Raw genomic sequence first — 18770 nt, forward strand, 5'->3', positions numbered from 1 at the left:
TTTCACAGCTATTTTTAAATCCAGAAAAAGTAACCATAAACTTTTACATGTTTTGATCTTGATTGAATATTGATGTGGTGTGTAAACAAACACGCAGAGCAATCCTTTCAGGGGCCTGTACCATGAAGGTAGCTGAACAAACTCGGAGTTACAGGATTAGTTTTGAGTTGACAAAACCAAACCGATGCAATCAGGCTTTATTGGTACCATGACGCAGCTCATCAACTTTCTCTGTCAACTCAGGCTTTGATCTTAAGCTATGATTAGGCCTACTCCACGAGCGCCTGCACATACCAAAGTGACGTTGGCACCGAACAACCAATCGCGTTCGAAATGGACAGAGCGAGAGCGATAGAGATAATCATTCAGAATTACGATGAATTTAAATATGTATTACAAGCTCAAAACAATACAGTCTCTGCTGCCAAAGCAAGAGAAGACTGTTGGAGAAAGATTGCTGATTGTGTTAATGTGTAAGCTAAATATTCTTTATTCATGTAAAATGATGTATATATATGAATGTATGTGTGTGTGAAATATAGCCTATATTTTTATAATATATAAAAAAAATGTGCATGTATACTAATAAAGATTAATATTCATTGATTTTTAGATGCAACTCCAAACGTTCTTGGCAGCTGATAAAGACAAAATATAAAAATATAATTCAAAGTAGCCTAGTAAGTATTTACACACAACCTTTTATTATTTTTTTATTAACACTTGTTTGAGGCAAACCGAAAAAAGAGTGACATTCAGAAAACCAGTGGAGGGCCACTCCTCCAGAATACACTGAGTTGGCTCTGATAGGAATAAGGGACGGCCGATTATGGATGGGATTACAGGTGCTGTACAATCTGACCCTGGTGCCGGCTCCTCGAAGCAAGTAACACTGGGTACGTGTGCGATACATTACTATTTTAAGTTTTAAATATGGCTGACTGTAAGTCTCTGCAGTCGAGGGAAATGCAGTGCCCCTGTTGAAGCCAGCACACACACACAGTCTCCCACACAGAGGTCAGTATGCAGCAGACAGAACACCAGAAACATATTGGCCTACTTTTATTTATCAGGGAGGAGGAAATGATGAAGACACTCTGTCTGTGTTCTGGGACAGTTGCTGAGGTGAATGCACTGGGCTTTTTATTAAGGCAAACATTTGAATGTGTGGCATAAAACAGGGACTGGCCCAAGTTACACATCTCTTTTATTGTAGGATTTTTCACAACCTGTCCCAGAAACTGAAGCCTCTACCTCAACAGGCTTCAAAAGAAATGTGAACAAGGTAAGGATTTAAAACCCTTGACATATATATCAGGTGTTTGTCAAGGAACTTTCAAGGAACTTTTTGTGAGTTGATTAGCCTCCCAAAAACTTGTAATGATCATGTTTGTGGTGGAATTATGTTTCAGGTGGAAACAGACTCAGTCAGGGCCCTTTACAAAAGGAGCCTATGGGGCTAGACTGCACACTAAAGGAGCCTATAGAGCTAGACTGCACACTAAAGGAGCCTATAGAGCTAGACTACACACTAAAGGAGCATATAGAGCTAGACTGCACACTAAAGGAGCCTATAGAGCTAGACTGCACACTAAAGGAGCCTGACTGTGAGCTGAGGAGGCTCCACATTTAAAAAATAAATGCAACAGCTAGATTAAACTGATCTCAGCATGTGAACTTATTTAACCAAGTAACACTTTAGCATGAATATTTATTAATGCAACTTTCTATTGCTTTCTTTCTCTTCATCGGGGAGAAGCTTTCTGTGGTGGTTCTGGCTCCTTTCTATGGTGGCTATATTGTGCAGAATGGCACATGCAGACACGATCTGTGATGCCCACTGTGGTGACTCTTAAGCGCCGAAGACAGTTGAAACGTGCCTTTAGGATGCCAAAGATCATCTCTAACTTTTACTATGGTTTTACTGACACATGAGGGTCATGATAGGGGGTTATTGTGTAGGTTTTGCTGTCCCAATTCAAATTAACAGTGTTTTGTACTGTACCAAATTTAACTAGCTTTCCTCAAAGCGCTGACACAACATACTCACGGAAAGTAGATTGTTATCTGTTAATTTTACTATTAATTTAAAGATTCATCTCACAGAAAATAATAATTTCACATGTTCACATAATCTCTACCTGAACATTAATGCTGTGAAAAGACTTTCTATTAACATAATCTGCCTCATGTTCTCCTAGAGAAGTGGAGATTGCAACATGTGTGCAGGCTATTGCTCCAATGACTCTATAGGGAATCCTACCATGAGATTAAAATAATGCTTAACATGTACTGTATTATATAGTACATTTGTGAAATTTGCTTTTTGAAAGAAAAAAAAAACGTGATGTCACCCTATCAATATATTTTACCGGCAATTTTATAAAAACCCTCTCTTATTACATGGTCAATAAATGTCTGGGGAACACTATTAAACTAATGTACTCCTGCAAAGCGAGGACCACCTTGCGAATAGTTCGACAAACCGTGTTTTCCCCTAGATTATGTGCATCACCGATCGTGCAAGTATGTAGGCTACCACTTGCAAAAAAAACGCAACGCAATACCATTTATGGTACAGTAAGTGCATGAATTCGATGTGTTAAATTATTTATGTGCGGCTCAAGAAGTTCGCAAAGATAAGATATTCCTTCCGCAGAAAATCTGTATCTTTCATACAAGTAACTATCAGGAAAGGCAAGGGGATTTTGTCCGGCTAAAAACTCTTTCTCTACGATGTGCTCGTCTAACGATTTGCGCTGAGATGTCCACAGGATTTGAAAGAAAATGTAAAGCCATTGCAACAAACACTGGGAATTAGTTACGTCACCTATATGTTTCTTTGCTCACAGCTGATTGGTCAAACTTCAGTCTGAGATCTCGAATCCAGAACTTAACCTGCCTCGGAGCAGGTTAGCCGTGCAGCGTAAGGAAACATTGGCAACGAACACCGATTAAAGCCGAGCTACTTTCATAGTACCTAAAGCCCAGGGTTGGTGGAAACTAAGCTGAAACATAGCTGGCTAGCCACCTAAACCGGCTTCATGGTATAGGCCCCAGGTGTAAATTATACAATATTGTTTTTTATATTTTGAGGTGTAAGAGGCTAGCTGTAGTAAGTGCGAGTAAACCCCACTCCCCTGGCCTCAGGAGGCGCACTTTTGTATTAGAAGCTGTGGTCTTTAGCGTCCTTGTTAGGCCTTGTCCACACGGACACGGGTATTTTTATAACCAGAGTTTTTCCTACAGCGTTTTAAAAAAAAAATCCCGTCCACACATGCTCGGTCTCCGTCTACATGAAAACGCAAAAACACGCTATCAAGCACGGTCAAGAGCATGCCACGCCAGCAGGCGGCGAAATAACCCTTAACCGTAAAGCCACGTTGGCCAATCAGAAGCACAAATCTGACGTCAAACACAGCGGATAACTCCGCACACTCTGACGTCGCAAGGCAAAAACCCCGGTTTCACTGTCTACACGACAACACTGTAACCGGCGTTTCTGAAAATCCTCACCCTGGCAGGGGTTTTCAAAAATGTTCGGTTTCAGTGCGTTTTCGTGTGGACGAACGGCCGAACCGCGTAAAAGATGTCACGGTTATAAAAATACCCGTGTCCGTGTGGACAGGGCCTTAGTCTGTCCACTTCCCATGCCGGTGACGCTGGTTTGAACCTTAGAAAAGTATGAGTAGATCTGGAGGGGTTACACTGGTGCCGTGACCCGGATGGGAGTGAGGTATATTTAAATTCATTGAAAGTCTGCATCACACCATTTATTTCCATCAAGAGGTGCATCAATTTTTGGCACAGAACTTGTATTGTCAATGCAAAAGTCCAGCACTCTGTAAAGTCTCCTTCAGCACATCCAGAAGACTTTCAAAGAATTTAAGGTCTGGACTCAATTCATTTAAGGTGCCAATCCATGTGTGAAAATGATTCTTCATGCTCCTCCCAACCATTCTTTCACAATCTGAGCCTGATGAATCTTGATATTGTTATCCTGGAATATGGATACGCACTCCATCAATTAGGGTTAGAATAACTGTTGCCAAACATATAACATGATAGATAATAATCACGGCAATACTGATCCAATTGTCACAATTATGTTTAGTTTAGTTTGAGTTTTCATGGACCTTCTGTTTGTATTGGTTTGTCACAGGTGTTTATTTGTTCAGATTCCCGCACTAATCTGTCTCCTTGGTTACCGTCATTAGCAGTTCATGTGTATCAGCTGTGTATTGTCCTTACTTCGTTTGCATTCAGTACTCAAGTTTCCCCTTCACCATCACTCAGTGTCCGGTCACCGTTATGTTGAGCTAATGCCTGTCTGTGTACTCTTGGATTACCTGTTATTAAACTAAGTTTGGAAATATAGTTTTCTGTCTTTGTCTTCCTTCCAGCACACGCACGTCACACCAATTAGACTATTAAGCATTTTCCTATTTAAATCCAAACATAAAAAGACTCTTTATATATTTGGGCAGTGTATGCGTATATAGCCATGTTTAAACATATTCCCCTAAACTTGAATATTTGAATGTAATAATTGTAAATGACTTAATGCAGTTATTCTAAAAATAAGTGCTAGAATTCTGTTTAGATTTACCTTATTGTCAGCAAGATGATCAAGTACAATGAGATGAGCTTAAATTAGATGACTTTGTGAAATGTAAAGCAGCGTGAACCTAGTCCAGCCCTTCTTGACAAAGACCATTTTCGGCTGTGTTCAGGACAGGGAGAAATGCGTCTCTCTGTGAAAAATAAGGCAAGGAATGCAAGATGAGATGTAAAGTGGTTGTATTACATCGGAATGTAATACAAGTTCAGCATTCATATTAAAATATGGCAAGGACAAGATAACCCATATAAGGGCAGAAAATCTCAAATGAGGTCTTTTTATTATCTCAGCAATCAAAATATTGTGTGCAATCAAACGTCAGAGATTTAAATGAACATTTTTTCATCCATTTCCAATTTATATATTTTATGTTGAAAGATCAAGTTTCTTTGTAAACTGTAATAACCTGCAAATAGAGAGACATCCCACCCCCACTTCATTCCTCGAAAGTAAAAACATTTTATGTAAACATTTTATGGACAGAGAATGGAAAAGGAGTGTCCTTCTCAGATTACAGTGTGTGTAAATGGCACATGATGAATGGTTTCATCAAAGATCCTCAGAAGCTGATGCATGTTTATGGTACTTTCCAATTAAAAATAAAGATCTCTGCAGTGTCACCCACGAATGTCAATGAGCCAAATGAACCAGATAGAACAAGATCATAATTCTTAAAGTAATAGTTCACCCAACTATTTTGTCATTGTTTACTTACCTTCATGTTATTCCAAACCCGCATGCTGGTATTTTTCCATAAAACACAGAAAGGGAACTTTGAAGAATAGTTATCACTCATTTAAATAGGCCTAAAGGCTCCAAAGGGAGGTTTTCGATGCCATAGATAGAAGAACCATTTTTTGGTTCCGCAAAGAACCTTTCAGTCAACAGATCTTAAAATAATTTTTTTTTTCTTATTGTGAAGAACAGTCTTATAATCTGAAGAACCTTTTTCCACTTTAAAGAACCTTTTGTGCAGTGGAAAGATTCTACTGCACAAGAACCATGAACCATGGATGGCAATAAAGAACCTTTAATTTTAAGAGTGAATGACACAAAATAAACACTGACTCAAACTATATTGCTACTGCCTTAACTGAATGAAATTATCTAAACATCAAACTCACTCAAATTTCAGGCAGGACAAATTTAGTCTTACAATAACAAAACAACCTTAGCCTACCATATTCACATTACTTTCCTAAATTTTCCTCATGAGGTACAAAAGATCGAATTTTAGACACATATTGTTGCAAAAGACATAATTTTTCAGTTTTCTTGGATGCAATTTCAATTTTTAGAAACTGGACAGTATACAGTACAGCAGCCTATAGCAGGCTATTTGTATCAACAGGCCTTTCACACTCAAAAACTTGGAAATATCAGAGAATGCCCCCAAACAGCGTGATTCCAATAAACTAATAAATGTTATAACATAAAATAAATATCTTAAGTATTTCAGAAAGAACGAATAAAGAGTAGAAATCCCTTCTTATTTAATTTCAGGATATGATTAGCACAAACGAACAGGCAGTGACGCGGGCAGCCCGCGGGTCTTTCGAGTCAATGCGGAAGCGGCCAGAAGTCTAGGAGCAGGAAAACCAAAACGATTGTAGAAGGATTGTAGAACAGCAATATTTGCTCTTATATTTTTAAGTCCACATTGCCATTAAACAGTCATTTAAATCATCATGATTTTGTTGGAAATCAACAATCGGATCATAGAGGAGACTCTCACCCTCAAATTCGACAGCGCGAGCAATGGGTAAGAGGAAGATCTTCCTGTCTGAGTCAGAACTCACATCAAACATCGCTCATCTGATGCATGCATGCGTTGACAAGAGACATATTTTCTTTTGCACGGATAAAATAACATAACGCATGCATTCGTGTTCGATTGATTCGGTTCTGTGAGGTAATTTGTTGATTGTCCATGTTCGAGTAATGAAGTGTCCTGTATGGGGTGTGTCCAGGTTGTTCAGGTCACACAGAAAACAATTAACGTTATTTATGTGTGAGTGAGACTGGATCAGTTTGTCAAGTGCTAAAACAAATCTCGTGAGTGATTCTGATCTTTTTATAACGTTACATGTTTCGGCTGACCGGATTTCTATAAATGTTTAGTCCCAGTGGAGACTGAAGACACTTCCTGTTCATAGCGTCTTGTGTAAATCAGTCGAATACATGTCGCTGCAAGAATAAGCAACTATCAGACCCGTCCATGCAGGCCAGGATGAAGTAGCATTGCAGATTCCTCGGGAACTTCTCTCCCTTTCATTCTTCTCCAATACGTGTGACTTTGCGCGTGCTTGCGCTCGGGTTGGAACGGCCACGCGCCTGCTGTGACCATAGACAGCTGTGACTCATCGTCAAAGCATATAAATATAAAGAAGTTCTGATTTGTTTCCGTTTTGTGTTTATTTAAGAAAAAAAATTATTTTACTTAAAATAAAAGTAAATGAAATGACACGTTATTGCTTGGAATAGGTCACAAAAACATAAAAATTCTGTCATTGTTTACATTATGGGATACTTTAAGGTACAGTTCACCTTAAAAATGAAAATACTGTCATCATTTACTCACTCTTAAGTTATTCCAAACCTGTATTAATTTTTTTCTTCTGCTGAGCACCAAAAAAGATATTTTGAAGAATGTTAGAAACTTAAAGGTGCTCTATGTAACTTTTCTACTAAAATTAATCCTTTTTTTATTGCCTGTGTGTGAAGGGGTTGTAATCACACATTAAAATGATCCACTTGTCGAGTTTTGCTACCTCTGAAGGCCAGTATTCCTATTTCTGTGTGAAGTCTCCGGGACGGATTTACCGCGAAATCCAACGGATGTGACGTGCATGCGCGCTCCCGAGCCTCTCTCCTTATGTACAGTCTATTGTAGACGGTCAGGGAGTTACGTCCGGTTAAAGGCGCACGTTTTTCGGCTTATATCTCAGTCAATCTTTGATCAATATTCCCAAGACTCGAATCGTTCGTAGTGCTGGACGGGGCCTTTCGAACGAGCCCACCCCCGAGGTCCAACTCGCCCGGCTCCCCGAGTTATAGCCGTTTGAAATCGGGGGTCCCAGCGAACGGCGATCCGGTAGGGGGCATCCCCGAGGCCCGCCACTCTAGCGTTCGGGCAAGGGTTCCCCTGGGACCTCCTCCCCCGAATTTGAGCTCTCTGGGTCTTTGCGTTCCAGAGATACGAGCGATTTTCTTCTGAGATCGTGACGTCACCGGCGTCCGCAATTTTGCAGCGCGCCCGATAGTTTTCTGCTAATATCTCCGCGAAAACACCACCAAAAACTATGGAACTTATATGGTTCTTTTCAGCTCGACTAGATGGTCCCAACGAGCTCGGTGCTCGCCGAATCCGTCAAGTATTCGCCGAGATATTTGCGTAATAGACGGTATTGTCTATGAGTTCGAGCACGAGCGCTCTTGTAAAATTTGGTTGCAATCTGAAACATCACCACTAGAGGCCGCTAAAAGTTACGTAGAGCACCTTTAACAGCTGATGGACTCTATTGACTTCCATAGTAATTTTTTTATATATATATTTTTTATATTATGGAAGTCAATGGGGTTCATCAAGTTTTTGGTTTACCATATTTTTCAAAATATATTCTTTTGTGTTCAACAGAAGAAAGAAATCCATACAGGTTTGTAACAACTTGAGGGCGAGTAAATAATGACAGAATTTTTCATTTTTGAGTGTACTATCCCTTTAATTCTGATTGGTCAATCACAACATTCAGGTAAACTATTTTTGAATAATGACCGCTGTTCATGACCACACCATATAAATAACTTATATTAGCATTGTACAAACTAATACAATTATTTCAACAATGAATATTTAATGTCAATGTGTTTATTTCTTTATTTATTTGGCAAGTTGGTGTGCAGTAAGTGGAATAATGTACAGTCATTATTGCATAATAATGTCCATTATCCCTTACTTTTTCTCACGTTTTCTTATTTTTATTTTTGTTTCTTTGTGTTTCATGTGGTACTATCAATTGGATGAACTGTTCTTTTAAATATTAAATCATTCATTAATCCGTAATGAGGCTGAATATCTTGATAATAGCGATTTTCTCCTTATTGTTGCCCTGTATTTAAAGTGACAGTACCTTGATTTTCCTATCTTAGTGCCCACATGGCCTATAGATTGTCATTCATTTCCAGATAGCAGACTCACAAAATGCTTTTTTTCTTTCTTTCAGGAACAAGCCTGAAGCAGTAGAAGTTACATTTGCAGGTAAGGTTGAAATATGAATGACATCAGCAGTGGAAGTCTGTGTTTCTATTGTCCTCCAAACTGTGTTATTACTATGCATGTATTTTACTAAGCGTTCTTTTGAGCTTGAACATCCACTGTAAAGGATGTAACAATAACAGTAATGTTTATTATTGATAAAATATATACAGTGTCAGTGATAAAAGCAAAATAAATGATTGGCATGGGACCCTTTTATATTTTTGCTACAGACTTCGATGGTGTGCTTTACCACATCTCCAACCCCAATGGAGACAAAACTAAACTAATGGTCAGCATCTCTCTCAAGTTCTACAAGGAGCTTCAGGAGCACGGCGCCGATGAGGTACGAGCAGAAAATCACCAAACCTGTCAATAACAGTATTAGGGTCAGCCTAAAAATCGGCTTTATCTTTATGCAAAAAATACAGTACCGTTCAAAAGTTTGGGGTCGTTATGCTCACCAAGGCTGTATTTATGTGATCAAACAGAAATATTCTGAAATGTTATGCAAAGCTGAATTTTCAGCATCATTACTCCAGGCTTCAGTGTCACATGATCCTTCAGAAATCATTCTAATGTGACGATTTGCTGCTCAAGAAACATTTTTTATTTAACATTTTTGTGCAAACCATGATGCTTTTCAGGATTCTTTGATGAATGGAAAGTTCAAAAAATCAGAATTCATTTGAAATTTAAATCTTTTGTAACATTGTAAATGTCTTTATTGTCACTTTTGGTCAATTTAATGTGCCCTTGCTGAATAAAAGTATCATTTTCTCAAAAAAAAAATTCTTACTGACCCCAAACTTTTGAATGGAAGTGTATTTTAATTACTTTGATTTTGAATGAAATATGACCTGGTTTATTGTTTTTGTGAGTTTTACCTTTTTAAGTTGCAACATTATTCAATGCAGTTTTTCACAAGAACATCATCATAGCTCACTGAGCAAATGGACTAGTAGGTTGCAAGATTGCAACCTTTGTAGATTATATATTGTAATTCTTGTCTGTTACGAAAGTACAGTTCAGGTTTTTTATGGACAATTATGCAATTGTGAGGTTGCAGAAAAGTAGCTTTATTTCACACGGTCTTTTGTGTCATTCTTTCATACTGTTCTTGTCCTACGATTTTTACATGATTCAGTCCAGGGTGATCACATTTAATCACCATGTAAGGTTTTAAATGGCTTGTGGTTTCACTATGAAACAGGAAGTGTCTATGACTCACTTTGGATGGAGGAAGTCACATGTTGTAAAAAAAGAAACATTGGTTCCTTGTCCTTCTAAGCCAGTGTTCAGTTGATTTGCTGTTTTGAATTTTCAATTGAATCATTATTTTCTGGCATATTTCAAGATCATTGCAGTTGCATCTGCAGGATTTTTGATTCATTCAGAAAATTGATTCATTGTTTTTAGGGAAGGATTATCATGAATCTTTAGGCTTCATGGAGTTGAGGTTGATGGGAAGCCTTTTCCCTGCCAATGCAAATAAATATCCAAAGTATGTTCCAGCCCCATTCAGGACTGCCAATGTAAATCAAACGAATTACCAATGCAAAATAGAGGAAGCAGTAGAAGTGGCCCTCAGCTTCCTGTCTGCTCATGCCGTCCAAACAGATACAATCTTTTTTCTTCTTTTTTCCTGTTTTATTTGTTGAATATGTCTTGTCTATATACTGACAAACAGGCTAAAACGGATGACAAAAGACAAAATACAGGGAAAAGCATGTTGAAAATGCCAGGAATGAAACAAGCCAGTGCCTGTCGTTTTATACGTGGTTAGTTGACATTAAATAGTTTTTTGGATATTGATGTGCCCTGTGACATTCTATACTTTATTTAAAAATGCATTTTATTAATTCCTTTATAATTGTTACACATTCAGACATTTTAGGACCTGATGTTTGTATTTTTTAATGAGCTAGTTAACCCTCTGGTGCTGTTCAATGACAGATTAAAATAAATAAATAAAAATTATTTCAATGAAAATTATTGTACTATATTTTAGTTTGATAATGTTCTTTATTTAATATTTCATATTTTTTCAGGGAATTGTATGGTACTACATTATATTTATGCAGTAGTTATAATCCAATATATTCACTTTTTGAGCATGGACCTTAAAATGAAATTACCAAATTAAACGGTCATAAATCTGTAATGCTTTGGAGCACAGACTTAAGTTTGGTCTCTTTTTGATTTAAAGACAACACTTGGCAGATTATTGCTGAAGTGTAAAAAAGTGAACTTGAAAACAAGTATAAAATGTTACATTTTAAATTTTTATATGAAATATGTATCTTCCAAAACATTTTTTACTCTAAAACTGTGAGAAAATCAAAGCCATAAATCTAAACAAGCTGTATTCCAAATTTATGGTTGATATCTCAAAAAAATTGCTTTCAGAAAGAATTTGTTTTGGTGCAGTACCAAACATTTCCACTAGATGAAATTCATCTTCCCGTTAATTTCCACAAAATAATACAATAATAATACAATAATACAAGTGTGACTATTTGTTTTAAGGACCATTTAACCTTTTTTGAATCATGGCCATGTTTTTTTTTTGTTTACACAGCATGTACTAAAACCTTTACCGAGTTTCGTACCATTCCGATGAAGTAAAACATTTAAAAATATATATTTTTCAGTCAAAAATGACCAGGCTTTAGTCAAAAAGTGGGAAATAGTGATCAACTGTAGGGCCTAAGATATACACTTTCACTTGTACATTCATACAAAATTTAATCTATAATCATTGTTGCAGTTGTTATAATTCTAATTCAGTGTTTTTGTCCTTTTTTTAAATAGACATTGACTTGAGATTTTAAATAAAAAAAATTTTTGTATTTGTTTTTTGTTTCAGTTGCTGAAGCGCGTTTATGGAAATTTCCTCGTGGCACCAGAAGATGGTAAGCCAAACGGCTGCTGTTTTCACTTTTTGTTATTACTGTAAGAATTTTGGTTTGACGGTTTGTTGCTGTTCCTCTCTGAAGGGTACAATATTTCACTGCTCTTTGACCTGGAGGCACTTCCGCCCAACAAAGAGGAGGTGATCCACCAGGCGGGCATTCTCAAGAGAAACTGCTTCGCTTCTGTCTTCGAGAAGTACTTTAATTTCCAGGAGGAGGGTCGTGAGGGAGAGAAGAGGGCTGTTGTCCATTACAGGGATGACGAGTCTATGTAAGAGACTTCATCTTTCTTCATTAGGCCTGCAACTGACAAATTATTGATAATCCAAAAATCGAGTCTTTATTTGTCTGATTAATTGAATAATAAGAGTAAATGTTGTTCTTTTGCATTTAATTGACAAAACAGTATAATTTTTGCAATTTTTTGGCTGTAAGGGAAATGTAGAATGCAGTACAATTAAAAAAATACAACTTTTACTATGTAAATAGCAATATATATATTTAAATACATTTTCTCATTGTTTTCACATTATAATTTCCTTCACAGCTTCAAAGCAGCATAAATAACCAAATGATGAACTATAACTAGATTTTTACATTTTCTGAAGAAATTGAGTGGCGCAAATCTTTTAACCATATTAATTACTTCAGATAAACATATACATATAGATATGACAGCCCTAGCACACAGTTTGTAATCCAGCTCAAATCTCACCTGTGTTTGTGTTTTTCAGGTATATTGAGGCTAAGAAAGACAGAGTAACTGTTGTGTTCAGCACAGTGTTCAAGGATGACGACGATGTCATCATCGGGAAAGTGTTCATGCAGGTTCGCTCATTTTGTCCCATTTCTATTGAATAGTTCTCAGGTTCAATCTCGACCGTTTCTGTATTTACTCACCATTCAATCATTTCTGTATGCTTAAAATGTTGAAACACATGCCCTCTGGGTGTTTTGCAATTCAGCCATTTTGTGTCATGATTTCCCATTTAAACCACTGTACGTCATCAACCAACGCTGTCATTCCTGTATTTATTTACAGAATGAAATGCTGTCATTTATTCTGTCCTCAAAACTGAGCTCATTGGATTAGAGCAGTATGCATGTTTCAACATTTTAAATTATTGTATAGCACTGTAAGACATGTACAGTCACCCCAAAAAGTATTTGGACAAATAAGCCACAATCAAAAATATTTGCTTTATATAAAAAATATAAATGCAAGTGGCATTTAGAAAGTAATCAGCAAGCACTCATTTCATTCACAAAATAAAGTTTATATGTAATGCAGTTAGCTTTTTAAGTGTCCAGAAGTGTCCAAATATGTTTTGGGGCTACTGTTTATATATATATATATATATATATATATATATATATATATATATATATATATATATATATATATATATAAATAAAATGCATATATACAATTTAGTTACCGTATATTTGCTGATGTCTATAAATGATGAGATTTAGATTCAGATGTGATTCATAGACTGTTTAATACAAATGTATTTTTTCTTAGTTTGAACCAGCTGATTTTTTCATTTGTTTATAAACAAGTTAAAAGCAAGTGAAGTCTTAATATTTTATGCACCATGGTTTATTTTTTTTTTTGATATTTTAACTGCAAAAGCAAGACTAATACCAAGAATATGATTTTCTTTAGTGTATACACTACTGTTTAAATGCTGGAGTTGGATTTTTTTAAAAACGTTTTTGAATTATCTTATGCTTACCAAGGCTTTTTATTTTATTTACTTTTATTTTATTTTGATTAAAAATACAGTAAAAAATAATTCTTAAAATAATTGTTTTCTATTTTGTATAATGTAATTTACTTTTGCTGGAAAGTACAATAGTGGCCAAAAGTGATGTCCGGCCTTAGGAAAATTGACATCTTCACCATTTATTTAAATATTATAAAATGTATTAGAGATTTTGTAAGCATATTGCATAGTTGTGCTTAAAGTCAGTTGTTCTACTTGTGATAACTCAATGAAATTGTGCAGACATAATTTCTGGCCAGGCTGTCATACAAAGAAATGATTAAAACATGCAAAAACAAGAGATAACCAGCAAAATAATATTAATAGCTGATTGTTATGTATTACGTATGCTTTTTAATCTGAGCTTTGTTTTTCCATGCATTTTTTTTGCATAGTGAAATAAAACCTGTAGCTGTAGTTTGCCTTTTTTGCCAAATAATTTTGTCAGATAAGTGCCTTAACCAAGTTTAGTGTTGTGTTCTTCCCTTATATTTCAAATATTTCTAAAATATCAAATATTTTCCTAATAATTTGAATGTTTAGTCAAACTTGCAGGGTCATAAAAACAAATATCCCCTCTGGACATCGCTTTTGGCCACTACTGTAAATGGAAAATTTACAATGAATGACCATGTAATGTCTATGTTTGGGAAAATCCAATGAATTAAATGCATTACAAATGAAACGCATTTCTAATGTAATTTGACTGTTTTCACAAAATCACCTGCACGTAATGATGTCAGCAGTGCAAACCCCCACCAGGACAGCTGCTGTGTTTGTTACAGTGGCGTTTTGACAGACCGATGACTGTTTCTCTCTGTGTTCAGGAGTTTAAGGAGGGCCGGAGGGCCAGTCACACGGCTCCGCAGGTGCTGTTCAGTCACAGAGAGCCTCCTCTGGAGCTGAAGGACACTGACGCCACTGTGGGAGACAACATCGGCTACATCACTTTTGGTTTGTAACATGAGGTCACATACACATAAACATGAATTTAGTGTCGAGAATGGTTATTTTTACTCACAAATGGCACTAAGGAAGTGTTCATTTTGGACGCTGGTTAAACACTATTATCAACCACATCTGCTAGTTGGAACAAAGTTAATTATAGACTCTTGTCTGGTTTACTTGGTGATGACTTGTATGTTAATACGTGGCCAGAACAAAGCGCTTCTGCTTACCTGTGGCAGGTGCACTGTGTATTTGCATTTGGTTCAAGAGAGCAAACGCCCAGCTTCTCTTCATGGCGGTTACACAAACCTCTTAATGAATAAAAAAAGCACCACACCCTTTTATCAAAGACAACAACGTTTACCAGCGCTACTCTACTTCAGTTTTTCATGCAGCCAAGTATTTGGAGACATGCAATGTTTACTAAGTGCTTATTTAGTTTAGCTTGCAGCAGTAACTGAAAATACTGTACTTTTAGTGTTAACCTATGCAAACCTCATATTACAGATTATTGTATTCTGTGAAAATTGCTTTTAGTTACTCAGATTGACGTTATACCTTTAGGATTACACATCTGTTTTCAAGTTTCATTGATTTAAATGACTTCTTAAGTATTTAATTCGTTTTTCTCCCTTTTTTACAATTGAAATGTCTAACAATTCTTTAAACAGAAAGAACTTTTCTTAATTTACTTAAGAAGCAACACTGAAGATATTCAGACTTGTTTTCATAGTGTCTAATACAAGTATAATTTGTCTTACTGCACTGGCAGGTTTTTCTTTAATTTTAAGTATAAACAAGTTAAGAACAAGAGAAAGAATCAGTCAGTGCAGTAAGGCAAAATACTCTCGTAATAAAGACACAACCTATGAAACCGAGTCTGAATATCTTATGCTGTTGCATCAGTAAATTTATCTTGTTGTAAGGATATTGATACTAAGACAAAAAACATGTTTTTTTTTTGCAGTAATGCATAAATAAAATACTTATATATTTTTAGAAATATTAAATATGTATTCTTTTATATTGGTAACACTTTATTTTAAGGTGACGTAGTTACACGTTACTACATGTACTTATAGTACTATAGTAATAACAGTAAATTATGCATAATTACAAGTAACTAAACCAAACCCTAACCGTAACTCTATAGTAAGTACATTTAGTTCATTAATATTACTCAGTACTTATTTGAGTAAGTACAATGTAACTACGTCACCTTAAAATAAAGTGTAACCTTTTTTTTGCAGTATTTTTATTCATAGTATGTATACGTTACCCAAATATCACATTTACACTGAATGTCATAATCTAGTTTAAATATAAATCCTAAAATTATTTGAAATGATTTCCAACCAGTGCTGTTCCCCCGACACACCAACGCCAGTACCAGAGACAACACCATCAACCTCATCCACACCTTCCGGGACTATCTGCACTACCACATAAAGTGCTCCAAGGTGAGACCCTCCTCAGAAACGCCTCAGTCGACCCAACAACGACTCATTGGCCCTGTTTACACCTGGTATTAAGATCGGATCACAAGTAGACGAGGGAGACACATTCCCATTTACACCAGGTGTTTTAATCCCTCTCGTCTACTTTCAACCACTTCTGTCCTGATTTTTTCGAGGGGAGGGTTGATGGGCGGGTAAATATATGGGTTTTTTCAGATCTTTTGATCTAATGGACGAAATAATCTTGGCTAATTTACATATGAGCAGGTGGGTCTTCAGTCGATACAGTTTAAATCCCGTCTGGCTAGCGCGCTTCTCATAATGTTACGCATTAGGTCAGTAGGTAGACGGTAGAGAGTAGACGGTCTTTTGTGGCTGTTCGGACTCATTCCACCACATGTGCGTTTACACTACATACAAAAGCAATCCAGTCGAATGCGTTTTCGACTACCTCTGGAAGTGGTCGAAAGTGGACAAGCTCAAAATGTTTTAGATCCTCTTTACAGCTGTTTTTAGTGTCAACCACTTGTGATCCGATCGACCGAAACGCATCTTAATACCAGGTGTAAACACGGCCTTTGTGTTTATGAGGGTTTGAGCAATGCCTTTGAGTTTATAAAAAGCTTTGTAATGGGCTTCTTAGTTTGCATACTTGCCATTCAACCATTCGACCCTTTGTTTGGTCAGATGAAACGAATATGCTGGGGGCTTTTGTCAGTGTGAAGAAAAAATGCTATGATGTTAATGAATAATCGGTGTGTTTTCTCCTGTGTTAGGCCTACATCCACACTCGTATGAGGGCCAAGACCTCAGAGTTCCTCAAGGTACTCAACCGAGCTCGCCCAGACGCTGAGAAGAAAGAGATGAAAACTATTTCGTAAGTGCTGTTTTCACAATTTTTCGCACTTCACATGAAACCGCACTTCCGCACTTCAAAGTCTTTAAAACAGAAATCTTTCTCATGGGCTTTTTTTCCATTTGTGCTGATGTTGGTGCTTATGTCTGGGTTTTATTTAATACCAGAGGCACATACTTGCAAAAGATTAATTTGTGATAGTGTGTGTTTTACTGGCTGTGACTCTTCGTCTTTATTAATTACACAGAGGTGTTGCACCATTCGCTGACTCTTAGAGGTGGATCTTATCAGAGCAGATTAGCGTGTACTTTTTAAACACATTGGTGGTTGTTTGAGCTTGTGTAAACTGAAACTTGGCCAAATGTTGCAAATTCTTTTTCTCTGAAATCAAAAGCTATTAGTTTACTTCTATGATGTTGGTAGGACAGAACTAAAAAGAAATAGATTTTTTATCAAAAACGTAAAAACCTTTCAAAACAGACTGACCATGAACTCCGAAAAACCTGTTTAATTGCCGATCAACACTACAGATTTTCATGAAAAAAGATCCACCAATAGAGTGCAAAAGTTGGGTCTGGAAATAAAAACTTGATTTTGAACGATAACTTATAAACCAGAGCCCTACTGTGAGCTATGAGGTTGTTAATACATGGTATTATCATGAGCCCACATTATTTCAGCCTATTTTTAAAACAATCATGATTAACAGTGGGATTCCTAGTGAAAAACTACATTACCCATGATGCTATACCTCAAATTATACCAGAGCATCGAAAAAAGCAAAACGCTCCCATAAGGCACTGCGAATGACTTGAGTCGATCTCCCTATGCTCTCAAAATACTGAAATGTTTGTGTATATGCATATTTTGCAATAAACTTAAAATATATTGTTTTTATACATATAATAAACATTTTAAAATGAATTGAGTACTATTATATTCTTCCGTCGTTTTTAATTTGATTATGCTTCATGGGTTTGTAGTTTTTTCCCTCAGTAAAATCAATTTTTATTGCATATGCATTTGTAGGAGTTTTCCTATCAGATGCAATATTTATGGAAGGAGAGTATTTAAATGAATCATGCAAGGTGAAGGTTTGCACAAGTCAATTTATTCGTATTCGCCCCAAAAACCAAACGCTAATTTGCGCTGCTCTTGGTAAATTGCGTTGGTCATTATGGAAATGATGTGTTTGCGTCTGTGTTCTTTGATTTGTTGTTTATTTCGTCAGTAGATCACGGTCAGAACTTTCCACTCCCATCGGTGCTTTTATGGGATTGCACACTCGCGCTAATTTGACTTTAGTAAATCTGGCCCATTGAATATAACATTATGATTTGCCTATCACATTTATTCCACTGTTTTGACCTGGGAACATGAATCTAACCCTCACATGATCTGTTCAGGGGCAAGACCTTCTCTCGTTAAGGACATGATGTGCAATCACGAGACCAGCATCCGTGGACTCCATTATACACCTCTGGCCAGTGATGTCGATCCTCCACGTGGAATTTGCACCTCAACAGGGAGACAAATAAATTCCTCGCTTTGCATTTATAGGATAAATGTTATTTGTATGTTGGATAAACAGATTTTTTGATACACTCTTATGTTTCACTGTGTAGCTCTGTTGACTGACAGTGTTTTATTGACATAGTCATGCAGTATTTTCCTTTTCCTCTTTCCTTCGTTTCGCCAAATGCATCAATATTGGACATCATGAAATGGTCATGAATAAATCAGTCTTCTATACAAGAGATTCTTTGTCTGTTCATTGGGGTGAAATCATTTAAAAGATTTTTTTATTTTATGTTTTTGAGTCTCTATGCTCAAAAATACAGTAAAAACAGTAATATTGTTCAATATTATTACAATTAAAAACAACTGTTTTCTATTTTTATTCCTGTTGCAGCATCATTACAGTTTGTCTTCAGTGTCACATGATCCTT

General features: G+C 36.5%; 1 protein-coding gene across 1 annotated transcript; it reads left to right on the forward strand.

Annotated features, from left to right (window-relative positions):
* Nucleotides 1-6165: 6165 nt before the first annotated feature.
* Nucleotides 6166-18578, forward strand: arpc2 (actin related protein 2/3 complex, subunit 2). The gene is made up of 10 exons (XM_056271482.1): nt 6166-6383; nt 8845-8879; nt 9110-9222; nt 11746-11791; nt 11876-12062; nt 12526-12619; nt 14388-14514; nt 15868-15968; nt 16742-16842; nt 18228-18578. Exons 1-10 carry the CDS (start codon nt 6310-6312, stop codon nt 18247-18249), a joined length of 900 nt encoding a protein of 299 aa, XP_056127457.1. The 5' UTR covers nt 6166-6309; the 3' UTR covers nt 18250-18578.
* Nucleotides 18579-18770: the final 192 nt, after the last annotated feature.

Source organism: Rhinichthys klamathensis, unplaced genomic scaffold (genome assembly GCF_029890125.1).
Source record: "Rhinichthys klamathensis goyatoka isolate OS25496 unplaced genomic scaffold, OSU_Roscu_1.1 h1tg000320l_1, whole genome shotgun sequence".
NCBI classification, from domain to species: Eukaryota; Metazoa; Chordata; class Actinopteri; order Cypriniformes; family Leuciscidae; genus Rhinichthys; species Rhinichthys klamathensis.

Coding starts and splice junctions, on each gene's coding strand:
- arpc2 (XM_056271482.1), top strand. CDS start 6,310: ATGATTTTGTTGGAAATCAACAATCGGATCATAGAGGAGACTCTCACC. Junction 12,063..12,525: donor TACAGGGATGACGAGTCTAT/GTAAGAGACTTC, acceptor TGTGTTTTTCAG/GTATATTGAGGCTAAGAAAG. Junction 16,843..18,227: donor AAAGAGATGAAAACTATTTC/GTAAGTGCTGTT, acceptor TGATCTGTTCAG/GGGCAAGACCTTCTCTCGTT.